The sequence below is a fragment of the Orycteropus afer genome, unplaced genomic scaffold, assembly GCF_000298275.1.
Source record: "Orycteropus afer afer isolate SDZICR_OR568_19922 unplaced genomic scaffold, OryAfe1.0 scaffold00691, whole genome shotgun sequence".
NCBI classification, from domain to species: Eukaryota; Metazoa; Chordata; class Mammalia; order Tubulidentata; family Orycteropodidae; genus Orycteropus; species Orycteropus afer.
The window spans coordinates 484997-509309 of NW_006922278.1; the positions used below are offsets into that span (position 1 = coordinate 484997).

At 35.4% G+C, this 24313-nt stretch overlaps 1 protein-coding gene across 1 annotated transcript in view; it reads right to left on the bottom strand.

Moving 5' to 3' along the window:
- The window catches only part of TRPC4 (transient receptor potential cation channel subfamily C member 4), a 298431-nt gene that overhangs the window by 72896 nt on the left and 201222 nt on the right, over positions 1–24313 (bottom strand). The window contains exons 3-4 of the mRNA XM_007956981.2: positions 20667–21003; positions 3163–3302 (exon numbers count right to left, since the gene is read on the bottom strand). Coding sequence (XP_007955172.1) covers positions 3163–3302; positions 20667–21003 — 477 coding nt within the window. The remainder of the gene's footprint in view (positions 1–3162; positions 3303–20666; positions 21004–24313) is intronic.

Below are 24313 nucleotides of genomic sequence, written 5' to 3' on the forward strand. Positions count from 1 at the left end.
CACATCAGCAAATGGAGGTCTCAAAAGCTTTACTTTACCATAGGACTACGGCTGGGTTTACTCAAATGATGCAGCTCCTTCCCAGCCTTTTTTGAGAGCCTTCTAACCTAACCAGACTATTCATAAAATTGTGTGGTAATGTATCAAACAGTGTTTCTTTGCTATTCATAAAATTTTCCCTGGCCAATTCTTGCAAAGTCTGTCTCAGTCTGTAAGCTAGGCTGATACCTGTGTACCACGTACATCCTGCTGGGTTAGAAACACCAGTGGCTTAGCCTCAAAACTCACATCAACATGTCACCACGGTAGGACAAACCGACAGACAAGTTTGCCTCCCTGTTGGAAACCTCTCATACTACCATTACCTGGGTCCCTGTGGCTGACTCCTCCTCTGTCCAGATTCCTAGGCCTTTTAATCCCCTTTCTCTCGCTCTCCCGGCCTGCTGCTTTGGGCGTGCCTGAGTTCCTCTCCTCACCTGGATCCCTGCAGCTGACTGCTCCTCTGTCTGAGTTCCTGGCTTTTAATCTCCTTTTTTCTGCTCTCCTGCACTGTTGCTTTGGGCATGCCTGAGTTCATAGATTCGTACTTCATGCATTACACACTATACACCAGAATTTTACACTTGAAAATATATAAACACTTATACACGTATGCATTCATATGTATATGTATGTATATATGGTGGCACAATGCCTAAGGCATTTAACTGTAACCAGAAGTTTGGCAGTTTAAACTCAACCAGTCATTCCAGGGAAAGAGGATGAGGCAATCTACTTCTGTAAAGACTGGAAACCCAATGGAGAGATTGCTCTGAGTTGGAATTGACTCAATGGCAATGGGTTGAACTGGATTTTGGTGTATATGTATATATGTGTGTGTGCGTGTGTGTGTGTGTGTGTGTGTATGTGTGTTAGCAGATCTGCCAAAAGGTCTCCAAGGTTGAGAATCTTTAAGGAAGCAGATTGCCTCATCCTTTTCCCATGGTGTTACTCAGGTTGATCAAATGACCTTTTGGTTAGCAGCTGAATGCCTTAATCACTGTATCACTAGAGCTGCTTTCAGTATATATAAATATCATACAAATTTAATATATACAAATATTATTTATTTTAATATAAATATTATATAGGAGCTCTGGTGGCTTAGTGCCTAAGTCATTTGACTGCTAAGCAGAAGGCTGACCTTTCAAACCCACTAGCCACTCCCCAGAAGGAAGATTGGGCAATCTACTTCTGTAGAGATACAAGGCAACAATGCAACACACTGCCGTTGAGTCACATCAGACTCATAGTGACCCCTCCTTGGGTTTCTGAGGCAATATCACTAGGAAAGTAGATTGCCCAACCTTCCTTCCAATCTGTAGAGATCTGTAGAGATACTGTCTTGGAAACCCAAGGAAAGGTTGCTTTCAGTCAGATCTGACTCAGTATATATAAACACCATGTAAATGTAAAATATACAAATATAATACATTTTAATATAAATATTATATATGAGAAATATATAAGAGGAGTTCCTTTTGGGGTCAATTCCAAATTCCCAATGATATTCAAATTGTCTCCTTGGGCCAGTTCATCAGCATCACCTGGAAGTTTATTAGAAATGAAAATTTGAGCATCACATTAGGATTCCTGATTTGGGATCTCTGAGCTCTGGAAGCATAGTACATAAGACACTTGACTGCTAACCAGAAGGCTGGCAGTTCAAACCCACCAGCCACTACTCAGAAAGAAGGTTGAGCAATCTACTTCTGTAGAGATACCACCTCAGAAACCCAAGGCGGGGTCGCTATGTCTGGTCTGACTCAAGGGCATATAACAACAACAACATGGATTTGAAAAAAGGAAATTTGTGTGCTACTAAGCCAACCAAATGATTCTTAAACAGCTTAAAGTGTCATAAAAAAATGCTATAGGCATTTTATAGATGCAGATGCACAGGGACTTAGAAATATATATAAGTTTTTACTAGAGGTAGGTCCAAACAAGTTTAAAGGTATATCTAAGGATTGTTATAAAGGAAAGAAGAATTGGGCAACTTCATACTTAGATCATCCAACTTATGTATAAATACATAATCTCCTTTGGGTGAAACAATATCTTCTGCTTTCTTAATAAGGCACTTAAAGAGATTAACCTCAAAACATATAGGAAAAATAACCAAATTATGTTTCCATTCTTTCCATGAAACTGGTTGAAATTGCTTTTATCCCAGTGTTTTGATGAGTCTTGCAACATTTTTACTGAATGAGTTCTAAAATATGACCTTTCCTATTTTGGACAACTCTTGACTCTGTCATACCTGAATATTGCAAAAGAGACTCTGGCCATTATTTTAAGAACTAGATTAAATGAATAAGAGTCTAGTTACATGTTAGTATTGTAGTTCAGATTACTAAATTCATGCATTACTCACATAAAACATAATTAGGCACTCTGTTTTTACTAACTCACTTATTTTAAAACAAAATATTAAAAAAAGAGGAGTGAAGGAAAGGGGACAGGATTGCAGGAAGGGAGAAAGATAAGATATTGGATCAAGAAAAACCTTTTGAATGAAAAATAATTCTGAGTGTCACTATAGAACAAAAATGTTTTATGCAAATTATGTGGTTTAGGATAAATTGAGGTACAAAATCTGGGGGAGTAATAGGTGTGTGAAATTTCAGACACTGTCATGTTGAATGGGATGAGGAGAAATAAATCATATTCTGTTCTAATTATATCAAACTGTATTAGTTTAAATTGAAATAATAATTTCAATGCTTTAAAAGAGTAATATTTTGATGTATTAAATTTTATCTGTTAGTTATAACAGAAAAATAAATATTCTGGTTGTCAAAATTGAAGTAGTGTTAAAGGCACAATTTCATTATAAATTGAAAGAATTACACCTAGTGCAGTTATTGTGAGTAATTTTGCATCTATTCAATTTAGATGCAAGAAAACTGGATGACAAATTCTTTTAAATGTTTATTTAAAATTGCAATGACTGTAAATTACACATTCTCTATGTATTTTATAAATAGCCACTTATCAATAAAGTCATGATCATGTGCAGATAGGTAAAGTTTTAGGTAACTATTAAAAATTAGTAGCAATCAAAGCTATTAAAATAATTAGCAGAATGTATGCATCACCAACAATGTAAATAATAGTTACCTTTACAAATGCAACAATTTTCAAGGAGATTGTTGCTAAATATAAGGAGTTCATCACAAAATCCATTAGATTCCACCAATCATGGATGTAATCTTGGAGTCCACCATCCCACATTTGCTTAATTTCTCCCCATATAAAACCTGCAATTATAGAAAGATTCATTGTAAATACGATTTTCAATAAAATTGCTTTAAAAAGAGACATATACAATTCAATAATGATAGAATCTTAAAGCTGAAAGAGATCATATGGTTATTATAGTTGCAACATACATTTTTACAAGTAATATTGAGGCCCAGCCAGTTTTTAAAACTTTCAGAAGGATTTCAGCTAAGTGGACACGATGTGGTAAGAACAATCTCATTTTGTTTTCTGTGTTTGAAATTTTCATAAGAATGTGCAAGATTTGAATCAAACTAATTCCTTTAAAATTATTTATTTATCTCACAGAAAATATGTCATTTTCTTATAAACATGTATCTGGAGACTTTTTATCTCCCAACTCTTAAAGCTCAAAGATTCAAGAAAAGCAGTGTATCTAGTGAATATAACTGGCTCAGACAAAACTAACCCTATTTTACTTCTTAGAACTTTCAGAGGTCTGACCGCAATTCTGGAGAAAAGATATTTGTAATGTTCACCATAATTTATTAAAATGCTTTAAATCAAGCTATAGTTGCAAAGCAATATCCAGAGGAAATATAGAACCTTTTCCTTGATTATGGTCACATTATTAATAGGAAAGTTTTATTTTACTTATTCATTTATTCTCAAATCCTCTGAGGACAGGACCATGGCCATCAAGTTGATTCTTACTCATAGTGATCCGATGTGACAGACTAGAACTGTCCCATAGGGTTTCCAAGGCTATAAATCTTACAGAAGTAGATTAGCTCATATTCTTTTTGTAGAGCACCTGGTAATTTCCAACCACTTACCTTTTTGGTTAGCAGCCAAATGCCTTAAGCACTGAGTCATCAGAGCTCCTTCAATTCTATGGAGTACTTATAAGATATTACTACAGATCATTAGTATAGATCAATAAAAGTGATCAACATCTAACCAGACTAATCAAGAAAATGGGCAGAAGATATAAATGATCAATACTAAAAATGAAAGGCTGAACATCAATACAGATTTTACAGACATTGTAAAGGTAAGAAGTGAATATAAGGAACAATTTGATTCTCCTTGATTTCACAACTTAAATGAAATGGAGGTTTTCTTGAAAGACATAAACTGTCAAACTCACTTAAGATGAAATAGAGTAACATAAATACTCCTATACTTATTAAATACAATTAATTAATACTTAAAAACTTTACAGCAAAAAAAAAAAAAAAAATCAGACCCATGTGGATTCACTGGTGAATTCTAACAAACATTAAAAGACAAAGTAATACAAGTCCGAATCAAATTCTTAAAAAACAGCAAGAGAAAAATTTAAAAAGCAGCATCAGTACTTGGTTTTCCTTTTTTAGTATTATTCTGAAATGGAGCCCTGGTGGCACATTGGTTAAGTCCTAGGTTGCTAACTGAAATGTCAGTGGTTTGACCACCAGCCAGACATTCTAGGGGAAAAAGAGGAGGCCATCTGCTTCCACAAAGATTACAGATTAGGAATACCTGTGGGCAATCTACTCTGTCCTATAGGGTTGCTCTGAATCAGAATTGACTTAATGGCAATGGCTTTGGTTTAGTTTGGTTTATTACTCTGAAATAAAGTCAGACAAAAGTATTACCAGTCAAGAAAGCTACATATCAATAATCCTCATGAATATGCACAGAAATCCTCAATAGACTATCATAATAATAAAAATGGTAATAAACCATGACCATGAGGTGTTTTTCCCAGGAATGCAAGACTGTTTCAAGATTTAAGAATCACTTAATGCAATTTATGATACCAAAAAAAAAAAAAAATTCAGTATCATTGAGAGGTTTCCAACTCATAAGGACCCCATTGGGTTTCCAAGGCTGATAAATCTTTATGGAAGCAGACTGCCTCATCTTTCTTCCATGGAGTGGCTGGTGGGTTTGAACCACTGACCTTTATAGCCAAATGCCTTAACCACTATGCCACTAGAGTTCCTTAGATATGTTATCAGTAAATTAGTAAAAATTAAAATTAAAAAAGAAAAATCCAGCAGGCACCCACACCCTCAAAAGATAGCAGAGGCTCTAAGATGCAACATGAAGATACCATGACAGGATCTGAATCTCTTTAATGCAGAGCTCATGGGAAATATGTATTATTTTATTATTGAGGAGATTTCACAATGCAGCTTTTTGTTTTGTTTGAAATATTATCAACTCCATAAAATTCAGAGATGCTCACATGAAATGGTTGATTGAATAGATACATTTCAGATTAACTTCCAGTGGAGGTACTAGTGATCAGAACTGGTCTGTGTCAGGTGGTCAGTGCCAGGAAAAGTTCAACCAGTTGTCAGCTCTGTTACATTAACCAATTAGTCAAGCTCCTCTATGTTTCAGTCTTCCTCAAAACTGAGAGGTTTGGATTAAGTGACCTCCAAGTAGTATGATTCTACACCAATTGTCGAAATTGCCATACACTCCTTCTTTCTCTTTGGATGATCAAAATTGTACTAAAATCTCCATTAATACTACTCCACAATAACTACTATTAAAAATTAAAAATTGTTCTGCAGAAGAGGGCACAAGACTGCTCTGGTCTGTGCTAAAAAGCAGAAAGTGGATCTTTGATGGGAAAATTATAAAAAGGATAGTTTCTGGCATAATGGAAAGAAGAATTCTCTGGCGATCAGAGTTCTTCCAAATCTGGAATAGATCACCCTGAGATGCATAAATTCCAATCCAAAGCCTGGAATATGTCCATAAATTATATCTTAGAGAAATTCTAGCAATGAGTGGAAACCTATTTCTTCTGTAAAGTTCATTCCAATTCTATACATGTGTATTTTGTTGGTTTCAAATTTGTATATATTATTAAGTGAAATATACTTTAACATACTTGCTAACCAATCAGAGCTTTTGTATTTTATTTTCTTATTCAGATGAATTGAGTTATCTCTACCCTTGTTCCTAGCAAACTGGAAAGACAAATGTGATTACGAACAGTCACTGGAATCAGTAACATTAAATATTTCATTTGTAGTCATATATGAGAAGGAAGACACTAAGGGATAAGTTGCTTCAGAAGTGAGAATGGGTGCCACTGGAAAGAAGTTATAAAGAAGCAGCTGTGAGCTCAATATAGGCAATGTTTAAATCGAGAGTCCTTAAAATCTGCTCAGTCTCTGTTCTTATTAGATACGTTCAAGGATATGACACTTCGACTGGAAGTTTAGAAAAGATGACCTCTAAGGTTTCCTACGAAGAGCAACAATAAGAATTCACAGTATGCTTGTTTCTTTGCAGTTTAAGAAGGAGACATTAAATCTGACTTTCATGACCACATGAAATCCTATTTCTATTTCAACTTTTGAAAGGCACATTTCATGGGGGAAAAAAGGACCCCGATGAAATTAAGGACTCAGGCCATTATTATTTTTTTGTCTTTTACTTGAGCTATAGATAATATTGTCAATTAGTGCTCTTTATGTAGTGAGGTTTGGTGGTGGTCTTTTTTTTAAAGTTTTATTTTTATAATTTATTTTGTTGTTTTTGAGAATATACACAGCAAAACATACTCTAATTCAATAGTTTCTACATGTACAATTCAGTGACATTGATTATATTCTTTGAGTTGTTCCTCCCCTATTAACATAAACTCCCTGCCCCTAAAAGAGCCTATCTAATATTTTGAGTTGCTATTGTCAATTTGATCCCATACAGATAGGATCTTAAAAGGGCATAGTGCTCAAGTTTGACATTTTTCACTAAACTACTGTCTGGTTTTAAGAAGACTTCAGGGGATATTTTTGGTTTAAGGTTTAAAGATGATCTCAGAGCAATAATTCTGGGAGTTTATCAAGCTTCCATAGCTCTGGAAAGATTTTGAAATTCTATTCTGTATCTTCCTCCTTTTGATCAGGATTCCTCTACAATAAATGGGGTCAAAATGTTCTGTAATCATAACTGGTCACCATCTAGTTCTTCTGGTCTCCTAGCAAAGGATACAGCTGCTCATGGAGGCAATTAGCCACACATTCCATATCTTCCTCTGCTTCCTGACTCTCCTTTCTCTGTTGCTCCAGGTAAATAGAAATCAATTGTTGTGCTTTGGATAAGTTCTTTTTTTTTAAGCACCAGACTGGAGTGTCACTTCATAAAGCTAAAGTCACAGTGTACTTTTTTGATGACTGTTGATTTTTATTTGTTATGAGCATGTTAGTGAATTAGCACATTTCATCTTTTCTGGTAATACTCTTGAATTTTTGAATGACTAATCCTTTAGAAAAATTAGTGAATGATATTGACTGAAAAACACATTCAGATAGTAAACTATTCATGATAGTTAAAAGTCTGAGGAGAACAAAGCTTGCGGGAGCTTCTGTCAGAAAATGTTTGTCCTTTTCTCACAATGGGAACATTTGAAAATTGCTCTCTGCTGTTTATAAACATGACATGGTTCATCAGCGTTATGTGGAGGCCTAATTATATGCATTCAAGCCAAGACTAAGAAGATCAACAAAGGAAAGATCACAGTGCAGATGAGTCAGAGAACTTCCTTTTAAAAATATTTGCAGAAGCTTGGATGTTTTTACTATTTTTTCCACTTTTCACATAATAGTTTTCACTCAGGGCTTTTGAGTTCTCTATTATATCTTATTGTGTGAAGCTGCCTGTGAGGAAGAGATGGAGTTTGTAAGTAGGCAGTCCTCAGATGCCACATTTAACAAGTTTAATTTCATGTGAGAAATGTGTAACTCTGCAAATGCATCTCTTATCTTGCCCTTTCTTGGTGGCAGTACTTATACAAAGAATAAACAGCAATCTCAAACAAAAAACAAATCACGTTTTCACCTACGGCTACCTCCAATAGTCTATTACTTCAGTCCAAAAGCTGGTTTGAGTATCTGACTTTGAAAGCTCCTTACTAGAACACTGAGTTTCTTGCTGCAGCACCAAATCAATGAAGATTAAAAGAAAAAAAAAAGCACAAAGAATTCCTCCCTGTTGGATTTTTTAAATCAGGGAACAAAAAAGTAGTCACTAATAAAAAAAAATCTGCTCCTATTCAAAAGAAATAGACATGCACTTATTTTACTTTTTGTTGAGATTCTCATTTTGTTGTATCCAAATAGGGATGGAGTTAAGGGATAGCTCCTATCTCTCAGCATTGTAGTAACGGCCCTAATACACACTCTCTAAACAGGAACTATACCCAAACTCTTTACTCTAGGGCTTATTAAGAAGAATAGGGACCGCATCTATTGACAGCCTTCCATCCTTACATCCTCATGGTCTAGACAGAGAAAACACTGAGAAGAAGAACAGCAAAAGAGCCAAGGCATCATGACAGTACAGTGTTTGTGCTGTGATAGGAGATACCAGAGAGAGAGATGAGGGTGCTTATTCACCCACACCACTACTGAAAGACACACCAAGAATATCATTCATAATTACTGGTCATTTTTATAACAAGGAGAATTTGACATCTCAATCCCAGCTGGGAAATCTGTTTAGGCAATTGGATTGCTTCTCTCCCCCTGAACCTAGCTTAGCAGGGGACACAGAAAAAGAATGGGGCTTGGAGATATGGCAACAGTGGTCAGCAGGAGGACCTCCTGCCATATGGTGTGGCAAAGCTGTGAGAGGTTCCCATATTACAGGGAGAAGCTGAGATTAAGCCATCTTGCCAGTTGCAAAAGGGCTCCTTGTCAGGGTTATAGGAACCAAGCAGAGGTCAAGTGCTGGTTATGGAATTGAGAGAGACTGGATGATGTTCAGGAGTGCTGAATCAAAGCACTATGCTGTGCAGAAGCACCACAGGGCTCGTTAAAAAACATCCACACATTCCTCAGGAGAGTCAGCACATCAGTGTTGGTTATACAGTATTACCCAGGGATAAGTGGCAACCAATGGCAAAAGATCTGTGACTGGGCTCCTAGTTAAATAATGAAGTGTTTTCCACTTGCAACCAAAGAATGGGGAGCATAACGTGTCCATGCTGTTCCTTCTATTCCAGTGATGGAGTTGAAGGTTGAGTGAAAGATAATGCCAGATCCTTTGAGCCATGTGCCAGGCCTTTCCTGGGAAGAGTAGAGCTTTAAATGGAATACTGTTGTTTTTAGTGACCCTTGAGTTGGCCCTTGACTCATGGAGACTCCCCACAGAAGGGAAGAACTGCTCCAGAGGGTTTCCTTGGCTGAAAACTTCACAGAAGTAGATCACCAGGACTTTTCTTCAGCAGAACTGCTGGGTGAATTCACATCAAGTTAGCATTTGGTCACAAACTGCTTGAGGGCTTGCAAATAGAATACAAGATTTTTAAACTGAACTGGGACTACTTTTTAACAGTCCAAAGTTTCAGGAAATTGTTTTCTACTAGGGATATCTTAATAAGAGGCAGGGAAAGGATATGTGGTATAAGGCTGTCAGGGAAAGAGATTGCAAGAAGTAAAACTCATTTCATGTTTAGATTCTAATGAGTTGAAACCCCTTAATAAAACTGTTACATGAATATGGAATTTGAGTGAAATCTGCCCTCCAGAATTGGTTCTCAATCTTCAGCACTTAAAAACCAAAAATCCAAACCAAACTCAATGCCACTGAGTCAGTTCTGACTCATTGTGACCCCCTTGGGTTTCCACTGCTGTTAATATTTATCATCTTTCTTCCACGGAGCAGCTGGTGAGTTCAAACCACCAACATTTTGGTTAGGGCCAAATGCCTTAACCATTATACCATCAGAACTCCTTTTAGCATTTAAAGGCCCTTGGAAATGCTGAATCAGCCAACATAGGAGAGAATGAATAAATCTGAATTATTCATAAACATCCAAAATGATTGTGATTGTAGTCAGTATAACCAACACTAATTGTAGTCATCATTCAAGAAACATTGACTTAAAAGAACAGTGAAAGGTTATGGACAGTTAGTTGGAGACATCTAAAACCTCTTGCTCTGTTTTTGAAACCATCATTTTAACATTTAGAGAAAAATAAAAAAAAACTTCAGAATATATAATTAAGGGAGTACTTTTTTTTTTTTTTTTGATCTATGCCAAAATAAGATACCATGTTTCTTTTAGATTAAGACATACATTATAGAACTTGAGAATTCTAGATCAACTGATACCTAGTGACCTAAATATGTTGTTGTTGTTGTTGTTGTTATGTGCCATGGAGTCGGCCCCGACTCATAGCATCCCCTCCTTGGGTGGCCGAGGCAGTATCACTATGGAAGTAGATTGCCCAACTTTCTTTCCGAAGAGGAGTGGCTGGTGGGTCTGAACTGCCAGCCTTCTAGTTAACAGTCAAGTGCCTTAGGCACTATGCTACCAGAGCTCCTAATGACTTAATTATAGTTACTTAAAAATCAAATAAAAAGTTTCTATCAATGCAATAGCGTTCTTTTTATAGTATTTCTGTTTAATGTGAAATTTTCCAAGAAAACTAAAGTATAAGATGTTTATGTAGATGGGAAAAAATGAATAAACACTGCTTCAAGTCTTTATCTTCTCAATAAGCAGTATACATTTTGAATGAGTGAATATTAATTTTTTCTCTATAGAAAAAATTACAATTGTTTCTCACTTTCCACTTGATATACATTTCTATTTTTAAAACAGTCATGTACAAAGGAAATACATTTGTCTCTTTGAATTTTCCTGAATGCCCCCCCCAAACACATACATACACACACATCAATAAAGGATATAAAAATAATTCTTTTTTTTTTAGAAGAAGGTCATTTAATTTTAGGTCTTTGTAACTGATCCATAGAGACCAGAAAGGAAACATCTCAAGTTCATAGCAAGGGACTTCATTCCTTTTTCTTAGAAATACTTCCTTCAGCATTAGAAAGCCACATGTCATGTGCATGTCTTAGATTGGAGACAGGTATAGGGTGGAAGAGGTGATGATGTTAGTGGTGATGTAGGGTGGTAGTAGTGATGTTTCTTGTTTCTGAAAATATTATTCTCAAGATTAAATCATATCAAATATACATCTAAAAGAATATTACATCAATAATGAATTGCAAACATTTTCCATTCAAAAATCTGTGTAAAGATGTAAACTGTCAAAACAGAGGCAGAGAAAATAAGAAGGAATTTTGAAACAGGACTTTAGTTTCTGCCTCCTTTAATTCTTTCTGTCACACTCCTTGGACGGAATTTCAGGGAAGTTAAATGCTCTAGCTCAGGAGTTACACTGATTGGCATGTGTATCTAAGATCTATTCCATATTAATGTCCCTGGGTGGTAGGAATGCTTAAAAGCTTGACTATTAACTGAAAGATCAGCAGTTTGAACTGAAGGCCTGGTGATTTGCTTCTGCAAACCTCGAAACCTTGAAAACGTGATGGAGTTCTACTCTGCATATTTTGGGTCGCCATCAGTCAGAGTCAACTCCACAGGAACTGTTTTTCTTTTTTTTTTTCCTCTACCACTTAATAGTTTCTTAACCCTGGACTAGTGATCTAACCTCTCTAAGTCTCTCTCCTTGTCTGTGAAATGAGATACTATCACTTACTATGTGGAATTATTGTGAGGTGCAAATGAGAAAATGCATTTAAATAATTTAGCACAGTGCCTAACTTTGTAGTTTGTACTATTGTTACTGCTATCACTACTGCCATATTATTGTTACTATTCTGAAGTAATAAGAACCATTCCAAGCATCCCTCCAGTCTTTGATTCTCCTTCTCTTGGTAACTACATTTCTTTCTGCTTATCTTTCCCCAGTTACCTGAACCATCTGACACATGTTTTCAAACGTTCTCTGGTAGATTTCACTTTTGATTTACCAGATTTTATTCCATTGTCATGGCCTTAAAGAGTTATTTTTCTCTCCAATAAAGATGTAGTTTACTCAGCATTAGTAGGTGCACAATCAACAGTTTAAATTTACACAACTATTTTGTTGTTTTAGATTCTAATGTGTTAGCTTTGTTAACTCCCTAAAGGTGGCCTTAGCATATACCTCCCCCTGCAAGAGAAACAGGAAAATGAGGATCACATGTCACACTGCAATGACTAACTGGTTCTTTTGACAATGAAAGTAGTCTGTTTAAATTGAAAAATGAGTGTTCTGCTGCTGTGTTTTAGTGACTTTGTGTTTTCAGATAGTTCGCTGCGATGCTTAGAGCAAAGTGCCAAGAAAGAAAAGGGAAGAGAAAGGTTATAGTCTGTTTCTTGTAATTACAAGGATATCTTTTGTGGCTATTTGAAGGGATAGACAATGTTCTTCCTTTTTGGGGACTGGGATTCAGAAAGGCAGGTGTGTGGGTAATTTAGAGGTGAGGCTCAAAGGACGAACACTTGAAGTCATATAATCGTAATGGTTATTAGAAAAAAGATAGAGAAATGATCGTGAGAAAAGAACAATTACATATATGCATGATTGTTTGCTTCCTCTTTATCTAGATGAGAAGTGTTCACTAATTTTCATTTTACACCTTCAATTTGGCAGGACTTGTTGAAATTTCCAGATGTCTTAATATCAGTCTTTTAAAATATAAGTCATAAAATGAGAGGCTAATTTTGTTTGACAAAAAATTGCTAAATAAATAAGTGTCATAGACAAGATGTATAATCTAGATGAAACCAAAATCCAAACTCACTGTCTTCAAGTAGTTCCTGACTCATAGCAACCCCTCCTTGGGTTTCTCAGGCGGTATCTCTATGGAAGTAGATTGCCCAATCTTCCTTCCAATATTATGAGCAATTCTTTATTTATGTCTAGGAATTCACCAGAAGTTATTAATAGAGTTCAATCTCTTCCTATGATAAATCTTTTCCTCAGTTCAGTCTTATCCTCATTATGCTCAGTGTACATACATTTGTATATGGTTTAATTATGACCTATTTTTAGGTGCCCACATAATGCCAAGCCAATTCAGCAGCCATTTTGTTTTCTCATGGGGAACAAATATTTCCAGCTTTAGTGATGTGATAAACTTAATTAAAGTTCTACTTCTTTTATAAAAAAGGTTATCAATTTAATAATTTTTTGCTAAGCTAATTAGATCAATCTATTTGGATATTTCATATATAGGTACTTTTTTGGGGAGGGGTAGTGATATAAGTTATGACAAAGTTCATTGTTACAATACAGTCATCTTGGAATCTGAGGAAAATCCACACAGGTTTTTGGGGATGCCAGAAAACTGGAATCCAACATTTTTTTTTGTTCTGTTTTTCATATTTGACTCCATATTATCTCCAGAAACAAAAAGCTTCTGAGAAAAAACTGCTTCTATAGTTTAGAAGAACTTTCAGAACATACATTATACAAGTGAAATGGTATATTTAGTTTGCATGTAAACTTATGTTAAAAAATAATGTTTCTTATGATTATTTTACATTAACCTTAAAAGGAAACTTATAGATCATTCAGTTAATATCGTTAGTTTTTACTATATGTTAAAAATTCAACCTTGAATAAGTTAAGAGACTCAGGGTCAATAGCAAAGCAGATCACAGAGCACAGATCATACTTAAGTCTCTGATCTTACTGTTAGGTTCCTTCTAATCCATTATTTAGTCTTCCCAGTCACATTTTCTCTCTAAAGCCCAAAACAAAACACACTGCTATAGACTCTATTCCTACTCTTAGTGTCCCTACAAGACTGAGTAGAAGAGCTTCATAAGGTTTCCAAGGCTATAAATATGGAAGCAGATTGCCTCATCTTTCTCCCTCAGAGCAGCTGGTGGGTTTGAACCAGTGATCTTTGGGTTAGCCAATGCATTCACCATTGCACTACTACCTATTATCAGGCTCATATGAACTCTTTTTTTTTTTTTTTTTTTAATTGTGATTTGAGTGAAAGTTTACAGAGTAAATTGATTTTCAATTCAAATGAATGCTTAATGTTGTTGTTGTTGTTATGTGCCGTCGAGTCCAACCCAACTCACAGCGACCCCTCCTTGGGTTTCCGAGGCAGTATCACTACGGAAGTAGATTGCCCCATCTTCCTTCCGAGGAGTGACTAATAGTTTCACTTTTTATATTATTTTAATTTCCACTCTAGTTTAAATGGTTAAGTTTACAGTCAGAGAAATATGTTGTTATCTATCTGTCTAAAGAAAGGAGGTCTGGTGGCCTAGTGCCTAAAGCATTTGACTGCTAACTAGAAGGCTGGCAGTTCAAATGCATCAGTCACTCCATGGAAGGAAGACTGGGCAATCTACTTCCATAAAGATTTACTACCTCTGTAACCCAAAGGGGGTCACTATGAGCCAGAATTTACTCTATGGCAGTAAGCTTTTTTTTTTTTTTTTAAATCTGTCTAGAAGGAATCCCTGGTTGGTGCAAATGGTTAATGTGCTCAGCTGTTAACTGAGAGGGTGGAAATTCAGGTCCACACAAAGCCAGTTTGGTGCTATGCTTCTGAAAAAATTAGCCATTGAAAACCTTATGGAGCACAATTATTCTCTATTACACCATGACTAGAAGTCAACTCCACACAACTGGTTTGCTTTTGGTATCTGTCTAGAATCTACCTATCTATTGACAGAATTTTTCAATTGGATTATTAATCTTTTTGTGATTGAGGTGTTGGAGTTTCCTATAAATTTTAGAGAAAATTTCCTTGTCAGATATGTAATTGTCGACAAGTATGAATTTGTTACTGTTTGTTGTTTCCTATAATTTTTTTGGCTGAGCTCATTTTGTTTATGAATCATGTTAACACTGCCTTTGTTGCTATTGTTTTAGAATTTGCTAAATATTTGTGCTGGTCCTCTTTTTTTATTGTGATGTGAATGAAGGTTTATCATTTTTCTGTGAGGTTACCCTGTGATTTATAATTTTTTCCCTGAGTTTAAAACTGTCAGTTCTATCTTGCAGCTGTCTTGACTTCCCTACCCTTTAGGTCTGTAACTGCACAATTTTTTCCCTCTTTTTGGTTTGTAGTTGTCCTCATTTGTCAATTGATGTCTCAGGTTCCCAGTTTACAATCTTGTAGGCTTATTTACTTTGGATACTTCTATAACTGGATTGGTTTCTGGGTTATGCCATCATGTGTGTTAGTGATCAGTTGTTTGGTGTTTGTTGTTGGTTCTCTCTCTGAAGGATGCCCTTTAGCATCTCTTGTGAGGTTGGTCTGGTTTTAACAAATTCCCTTACTTTCTGCTTATCTGGAAATGTCCTAATTTCACCATCATATTTGAGGGACAATTTTTCTAAGTATATAATTCTTGGTTGGAAATTTTTCTCTTTCAGGGTTTTATATATAGTATCCCATTGTCTTCTCACCTACATGATTTCTGCTGAGAAATGTGAGCTAAGTCTTACTGGTTGCCTCTTGTAGGTAATGTTTCATTTTTCCTGTGCTGCTTTCAGGATTCTCTCTTTGTCTTTGGTTTTGGTGAGTTTGATGATGATATGTCTTCATGGTTTTCTTTTGGGATCTATCCTGTTTGGCATTCATTGGACTTATTCAATGGATACATTCTCATCTTTCATCATACCAGGAAAATTCTCTTCCTGCAAATCTTCAACAATTTTTTCTGTGGTTTTATTTGTCTCTTCCTGTTCTGGAATTCCAATTACACATAGGTTATTTCTTTTAATGGTATCCCACATGAACCTTAGGTTTTCTTCATTTTGTTTTGATCTTTTTTTCTGATTAATCCCTTTCCAAAGAAATATCAAGGTATTTGCCTTCAATCTCACTAATTCTTTCTTCCATTGATTCAATTCTCCTCCTTTGCCCATTCAATATGTTATCTATGTCTGAAAATTTAGTATTAATCTTCTGGATTTCTGTCTGTAGAATTTGTATCATTTCTAATTTTTCATTTATTTTGTCATTTTGTTCTTATACTGTCTTTTGAAACTGTTTTATGGTTTTCTCTGAGTTTTCCTTAATTTTGTCAGTGTTTTCTTTGATCTGTCTCTCAATTAGTTGAAGGTACCTAAATACAATTCTTTTGATTTTCTTATCAGGGAGTTCCAATGCTTCTTCTTTTTCAGGGATGTGTTTTGCATTTGTATCCTGGTCCCTTGTTTCTCCTGCTTTATCTTCCTTCTTTGTGTTGACTGAGATACTCTTTTATCTCCTAGGCATTGAGATGTTTTTGTCTTTCTATTTAATTGGTGATTGTATATTGGAGTGACTTACCCATGATTTTCATTTTCTTTGTTTTGTTTGGATGTTATCTACATAAGCAGGGTACTGTGATGTGTTCCTCTATTCACTAGTTGGTAGCACTTATACAGTCACCACCTGTCTCCTTTCCTGTTGTCAGCCTCCCATATGTCCTTGCCATCCTTGGCAAATGGAGCTTATCCTTAGGTCCCTGGAATCCAAATGAGAATGCTATCACTTTAAAATCTAAAATGGCTGCCACCTCTAAACATTAAAAATGGCTGTGCCCTGGGTCATTTTAAATATCCAAAATGGCCATCATTTGTAAACATTCAAAATAGCTGTGCCCTTGGTCACTTTAGGAGCTTTGGTGATGTAGAGCTTAAGGCATTTGACTGCTGACCAGAAGGCTGGTGGTTCAAACCCAAGGAGAGATCACTATGAGTTGGATCTGACTTGACGGCAATGAGTTTGATTTTATTTTCTTTGTCAGTCATTTTTAATATGCAAAATGGCTGCTTCTTGTCAACAATCAAAATGACTGCATCCTCTAGACAGCTGAAATTCCACAGCTCAGGTGGTCTCCCTCTTTGCTGTTTCCCTTCCTAGTCATAGGCCACCAGTGCAGTTGTCCCTGCAGCCCTTGGTGACCATGCTGATCTTTAGGTCAATTTTCAGGTCCCAACACCACTTGCAAATATTCAGGCTGTTGGTCCCATCAGAATATCTGACAGTCCACTGCTCCAACTGTGACTGTACTCACTATTTTCATTCAGATTTTTCCACTAGTTGCTGCCTAATCTACTTCTCTCCATTTCCTTTCAAAGCTCAGGGCTCCAGGATTATCTTTTGTATCTCTGTCAATTGGTTTCTCTTTTCTTTGTTGAAGAGGGTCTGTGTAGCTTGTCTGCCTATTTCACCACCTTACCAGAAGCCTTGACCTCTCATTTCTTGACTGCTATATCCCCAGATGTTGACTGTGGGTTCAAGTAAAATGAAATCTTTGACAACTTTAATCTTTTCTCCATGTATTGTGATACTGCTTATTGGTCCAGTTGTGAGGATTTTCATTTTATGTTAGGGTGTAATCCATACTGCAGACTGTAGTCTTTAATCTTCATCAATAAGTGCTTCAAGTCATCTTCATTTTCAGCAAGGATTGTTGTGTCTTCTGCATATAGCAGGTTGTTAATGAGTCTTCCTTCAATCCTGATGCAACATTCTTCTTCATATAGTCCAGCTTCTCGGATTATTTGCTCAGCATACATATTGAATAAGTATGGTGAAAGGATACAACCCAGAGGCACATTCATCTTTTTGTAAACCATGCAATATCCCCCTGTTCTATTTGAACAACAGCCTTCTGGTCTATGCACAGGTTCCTCATAAGCATAATTAAGTGTTCTGGAATTCTCATTCTTCTCAATGTTATCCATAATTTGTTATGATCCACACATTTGAGTGCTTTTGCATTGTCAATAAAATACAAGTAAATGTCTTTCTGGTATTCTTTGCTTTCAGTCAAGATCTATTTGACATCAATAACGATCTCCCTCTTTCCATGTCTTCTGAATCCAGCTGTACAAGTCATTAAAAGTTTGGGGTTTTCGTTTCTCTTTATATCATTTACCATTTTATGACATAGTCTATTAATTTCTCTTCTAGCTCCTCCAATTAAACTTAAATTTCATGTGGACCAAACTGCTTTTTTATTCACTATTTTTTTATCACTATTACCCTGAACTAGGCTAACCACATAGAAAATACTCAAGAAATTTTTTTTTTATCAAAAACATAAATGAACGATTAAAAATAATATACTTGCTCATGTTGTATTATATTACAGTAGCATTTTTTAGAAATAAATATTCTTTATTTCTTTTGGGACATCAGGATTTTTGGATATTCAGTGTAAGTTACTCATAATGAGAAACTTAATCTCCTAAACTATTCTGTAAAAGTTTTTTCCAAAGAAAATTTCTATAAAGGAAACTCCATGAACAACTTAAGTGATATGTTCTTGTTGTTGTTATATGCTGTTGAGTCAGACCCAACTCATAGTGACCCGCTCTTTGGGTTTCTGAGGTGGTATTACTAAGGAAGTAGATTGCCCAACCTTCATTCCAGGGAGATATTTAATTTAATTTGAGACTAGCAGTTAATTTTGTCTTTCATATCAACTGCAATGTCATAATTATTTCATTTAAAAAGACATTTACAGATGATCTAATTCTCCCTTATAATTTAAACAAGATCATACTTAATGCACTTCTGATCAATAAGAATCTACTCTATTTTTAAAGTTGACTCAATAAAGTTTTTTTTTTTTCTTTTTTCAGTAACATGCATAAAACATTTCTAATCTTTTCCTTATGATTTTTTTTTTTTTTTTATCACCAGTACTTGGAGCATTTATAACCTTTAAAATTGAAAAGTGGATCTATCTCATATTCAGAAAGTCTTTTTTTCTCTCTCCCTCCTTACTTTACAGACACTCCAACAGTTTTAACAGCTAGCCCAAACTGATGAGCTCAAATTGTGAATCACGAAAATTGTGATATATTTTCTAGTTGCTAAGTGGTGAGACAGATGTGATACTAAAGAGATTTAAAAGAACAAGCAAAATTGAGAAAATGTGATTTCTCAGCAAACCACTGCAGGACAGAGGAAAGACTTAGTAAAGTGGAAATCTCAACCATGACTATAACAAAAAGAACAAAGGAAAACAAGGTTTTCCCTAGCTACTTTTAAAGTTTTTTAAATTGCCATGATTTGCTGCAGATCCAAATTATTTTCATTATATCACAAGAAGATAAAGATTGGGGAATTCTCTATTATAATTTCTAATATTTTGATTTAATATCTAATTTTAAAGATAAATTTAAATAGATTAATATTTTGCCATTTCAGCATTTTTCCCATGTACCATTGAGTGACATGAGTTAAGGTCATCATGTTGCACAACTACTATCACTACAGTTTCCAAATTTTCCATCATGTGTGATTTTTTAAAAAAGGTTAGTTACATTATGTATGATATACTTACTCTGTAAAGTGATTTAGAGTTGTCTTTCAAAAAGCATATAAATTAAGAAAATAAGAATGATTATTTATATATGTCGGTGATGCATGCTAAAAAGATTTTAATGTCCAAACATAAACAGAATCACACTTGGGACATGAAGCCATTAAAATTCAATTGACAAAACTGAAGTTTCAATTTTGTAGCCTCTATCGAGGAGCATTCCCACCACAGCTAATTAAATATTTATTTAGCTTTGGTGATTAGGGCATAGAGTTACAATAGTTAGAGCCTGTTTTAAACATTCCTATGCAGTGGCATCATTAGGGGGGTCCAAGTGGGCTACTGACAGTAACAGGTGACATTGTCAAAGGGGTGACACCAAAATGACTGTTCAAAAATTTTTGTGCAGCGTTTCAGCAGAAATTTATTAGTTTTTTGTAAAAATATCCTTGACACTATTTATAACAAGAGCATTTTGCATAAGTTGAGTTTACAGGTATCAATGTACTTACAAGGCTAAAATAAAACTCTATGTTAATTTACTTCTTGAACTTTCTAAAGCTCTGGTCAGTGCTGTCATTATTACCCAATTACAATGACACTTCAAATCTCATCTTCACATGTTACAAGCAGAGTTTTTGTTGCTGCCAGTGTTTTATAGTCACTGATTTTTTTTCAAATTTCCTGGTGCTTTAGCTACAATATTGTGACAATTAGTATTTGCTAACCTATATCAATAACTTTTTAGAGAATAAAGTAGTAATTAAAAAGGAAAGAAGGAGAGAAATCAAAAAAGGCTTCCACTCAGTTATGAATAATGTAATAACTGTTGTTGTTGTTGTTGTTATGTGCCGTCGAGTCGGCCCCGACTCATAGCGACCCCTCCTTGGGTTTCCGAGGCAGTATCACTACAGAAGTAGGATTGCCCAACCTTTCTTCCGGATGTAATAACTACTAATGTTATAATTCAGTGTGGAAGAATTTACAAAGCTAATTGTTGTTAGCATCCATATAATCTAAGAATATAATACTTAAGCGATTTACAACTATATTTATAACATATTAATCTGTGATTAAAATCAATAATAAATATTTCTAATGATTCTTTAAATTCTGGTATTGGAAGAGGTCCATGGAGGGTGGTTGACACCATGAGTTACTGTGCTTAGTGACACCATCCCTAGTGATGCCACTGTTCCTATGTTGCAAATTTTAATGACTATTCTTCACTGAGCAACAAAATGCTAGCGCAGTAACACATTTTTATTATATTTTCTATAGTAATATAATTTACCCAGGACCCACGGTAATATCATCCACTCGACGATGGTTGGTGGTGGACCTTGCCTGTTCAAATCTGACCTGTCGATGTGTTGAGAGGCAAGCAGCAGTAGGAACAGAAAAGTCAAATAGGAAGCTGTATGGCAGATAAACTTGATAAATGGCTTTCTGATGAACAGTCCAAGTGGGCTTTTAGGAGCTATAAGGTAGCACACAGAGAAGACAGGAAAAAGAAGTCCTATTATGAAACATGTCACCATCTTCACTGCCCAGTGTCTTCTCCGCCAGCCAGGGAACTCATCATACCAGCGAGATGCAAGTAGCTGTTGGCAATTTGGCTGGGCAACAAACTAGACAGAAAGAGAAGCAAAAGAAAAAATAAGTCAATGTTATAGAGCATGCTTTCAATTCACAAACAATAACACAAGTTTAATTGTTAAACCCAAAAGGTAGAAATTCTGTTTTAATAATTGCATTTTTAAATAATAATGAAGTGTTTTAAGTCATTTTATGAATAAAGTGTATTTATAGAACATTTATTATACCGAGGCACAATGCTAAGTATTGCAAAAAGTAAAAAAAAGTCAAAACACTATGCTTGCATTTGAGGAAGAGAAAATGGAGCTATGGAATAGAAATAGCCATAGGATATATTGATAAGTGAAAATATTAGTTTAATGATGGAGAAATTTGGTAATGATTAATGGTGATAATTGAACAATGTGACAAACATTTTTAATGTTACTGAACTGTGCCTAAGGCATTTGACTGCCAACTAGAAGGTTGGCAGTTCAAACCCACCAGCCACTCTGCAGAAGGAAGATTGGGCAATCTACTTCCATAAAAATTTACCACCTCAGAAATCCAAAGGGTGTTACCATGAGTCAGAATCAACTTGATGGCAGTGTGTTTGGTTTTGTTTTGGAACTGTAAGTACAAAGATTATTAAAAGACAGATGTTTTGTTACCTATATATTTATCATAAAGAAGGTTAAAAAAATGTTTACACTTATACATAAATATGTAAAATTTCATTTTACAAATATTTCAGATATTATATACATAAACAAACCAAACTCACTGCCATCAAATCAATTCCGATCCACAGTGACCCCCATTGAGTTTCTAAGGCTGTAAATCTTTAAGGAAGCAGACTCCCTCAACTTTCTTCCACAGAAAGGCTAGTGGGTTTGAACCACCTGCTTTCTGGTTAACAGCCAAATGCCTTAACTACTACACCACTTGAGCTCCTTATTTATATACATTAATATAAATTTATATATATATATATATATATATATATATATGTATATATATATATATATACAACCACACATACATCTACATAGATACATTATACATTTATATTATATATGTGGGAGCTCTGGTAGCATAGTGCTTAAGGCACTTGACTGCCAACCAGAAGGCTGGCAGTTCAACCCACCAGCCACTCCTCAGAAGGAAGGTGGGACAATCTACTTCCATAGTGATACCATCTTGGAAACACAAGGAAAGGTCACTATGAGTCGGATCCAACTCGATGGCACATAAGAACAAAAACAACACACACACACACACACACACACATATATGTGGAAACTCAATTCATTAACATAACACATGTTTAAGTGTTAAACCTAAAGGGGGTTTAAAGGTAGAATTTCAGTTTTAATAATTGTATATTTAAACAATAATGAAGTGCTTTAGGTCATTTTATGAATAAAGTCTATTATAGAACTTTTGTTATACCAAGGCACAATGCTAAGTATTGAAAGAAGTAAAAAACAAAACCTAAGGACACTATGCTTGCATTTGAGGAAGAGAAAATGGAGCTCTGATGGTATAGCACCTAAAGCATCTGATTCCTAACAAGAAGATTGGTGGTTTAAATCCACCAGCCACTTTGCGGAGGAAGACTAGGCAATCTACTTCTGTAAAGATTTACTACTGCCTTGGAAACCCACTGGGGGTTGCTGTGAATTGTAATCGACCTGACAGCAGTGGCTTTGGTCTCTTTCTCTCTCTATGTATACATATGTATGTTTATATATATATATATATATATACACATGTGGAGTTCTGGTAGCACAGTGGGTAAGGCATTTGGCTGTAAACCAGAAGGTCAGCAGTTCAAACCCAACATTTGCTCTGCAGGAGGAAGAAAAGGCAATCTACTTTCATAAAGATTTAAAGCCTTGGAAATGCAATGGAGGGCATTCTGAGTTGGGTTTTGGTATATGTAAATTTATATATATAAATTTATCATCATTTGTGTCATTTGTGTGTCAATTTGCTGTACTGTATTGGCTTGTGTGTTGCTGTGATTCTGGAAGCCCACTGCTATTTTAAATACCAGAAGGGTCTTCCAGAGTGGACAAGTTTAGGTGAGTTTCCAGGCTAAGACAGTCTAGGAAGAAGGAGGAAGTGGTCTACTTCTGAAAAAATTAGCCACCAAAAACCTTATGAACACCAGTGAAACATTGTCTGGTGTGGTTCTGGAAGATGAGTCTCTCAGATTGGAAGACACTCAGAATACTATTGTGGAAGAGCTGCCTCCTCAAAGTAGAGTTCACCTTAATGGCGCAGATGTAATAAAGCTTTTGGGACCTTCATTTGATAATGTGGCACCATTCAAAATAAGAAGAAACAGCTACAAACATCTATTAAGAATTTTAATTCGGAATGTATTAAGTCTCAATTTAGTAAAAATGGAAATTCTCGTATATGAAATGGAACACATAAGCTAAATATCCTAGGCATAGTAGGCTGAAATGGACTGGAATTGGTCATTTTGAAACAGATGGTCCACTATGCTGGAAATGATAAATTAAAGAGGAATAGTATTGCATTCATTGTCCAAAACAACATTTTAAGGGGTATCCTGAAGCACAATGCTGTCAGTGATTGGATAATGCCTATATGCCTAAAAGGACAACCAGTTAATACTATTATTATTCAAATTTATGCACCAAACACTAAAGCCAAGATGAATAAATTGAAGATTTTTACCAACTTCTTCAATCTAAAATTGTGACTTTGCATTTAGACCTCACCAGATGGAATACACAGGAATCAAATAGACTACATCTCTGGGAAGAGATGATGGAGAAGATCGATATTACCAGTTAGAACAAGGCCAGGGGCCAACTGTGGAACAGACCATTAATTCTTCATATGCAAGTTTAAGTTGAGGCTAAAGAAAATTAAAACAAGTCCATGAGAGCCAAAATATGACCTCAAATACATCCCACCTGAATTTAGAGACTATGTGAAGAATGAATTTGAGACACTGAACACAAATGAAGGAACCAGATGAGCGGTTGGATGACATCAAGAACATCATGTATGGAGAAAGCCAATGGCCATTAAAAAGACAAGAGAGTAAAATAAAAGGCCAAAATGAATGTCAGAAGAGACTCTGAAATGTCCTCTTCAATGGAGAGTATATAAAGTGAATGGAAGAAATGATGAAGTAAAAGAGTTGAATAGAAGTTTTGAAAGGATAGATCAAGAACAAAAATTAAAGTATTATAATGAAATGTGCAAAGACCTAGACTTAGAAAATCAAAAGGGAAGAACACACTCAGCATTTCTCAAGCTGAAAGAACTGGAGAAAAATTCAAGCCTTGAGTTGCAATACTGAAGGATTCTATGGTCAAA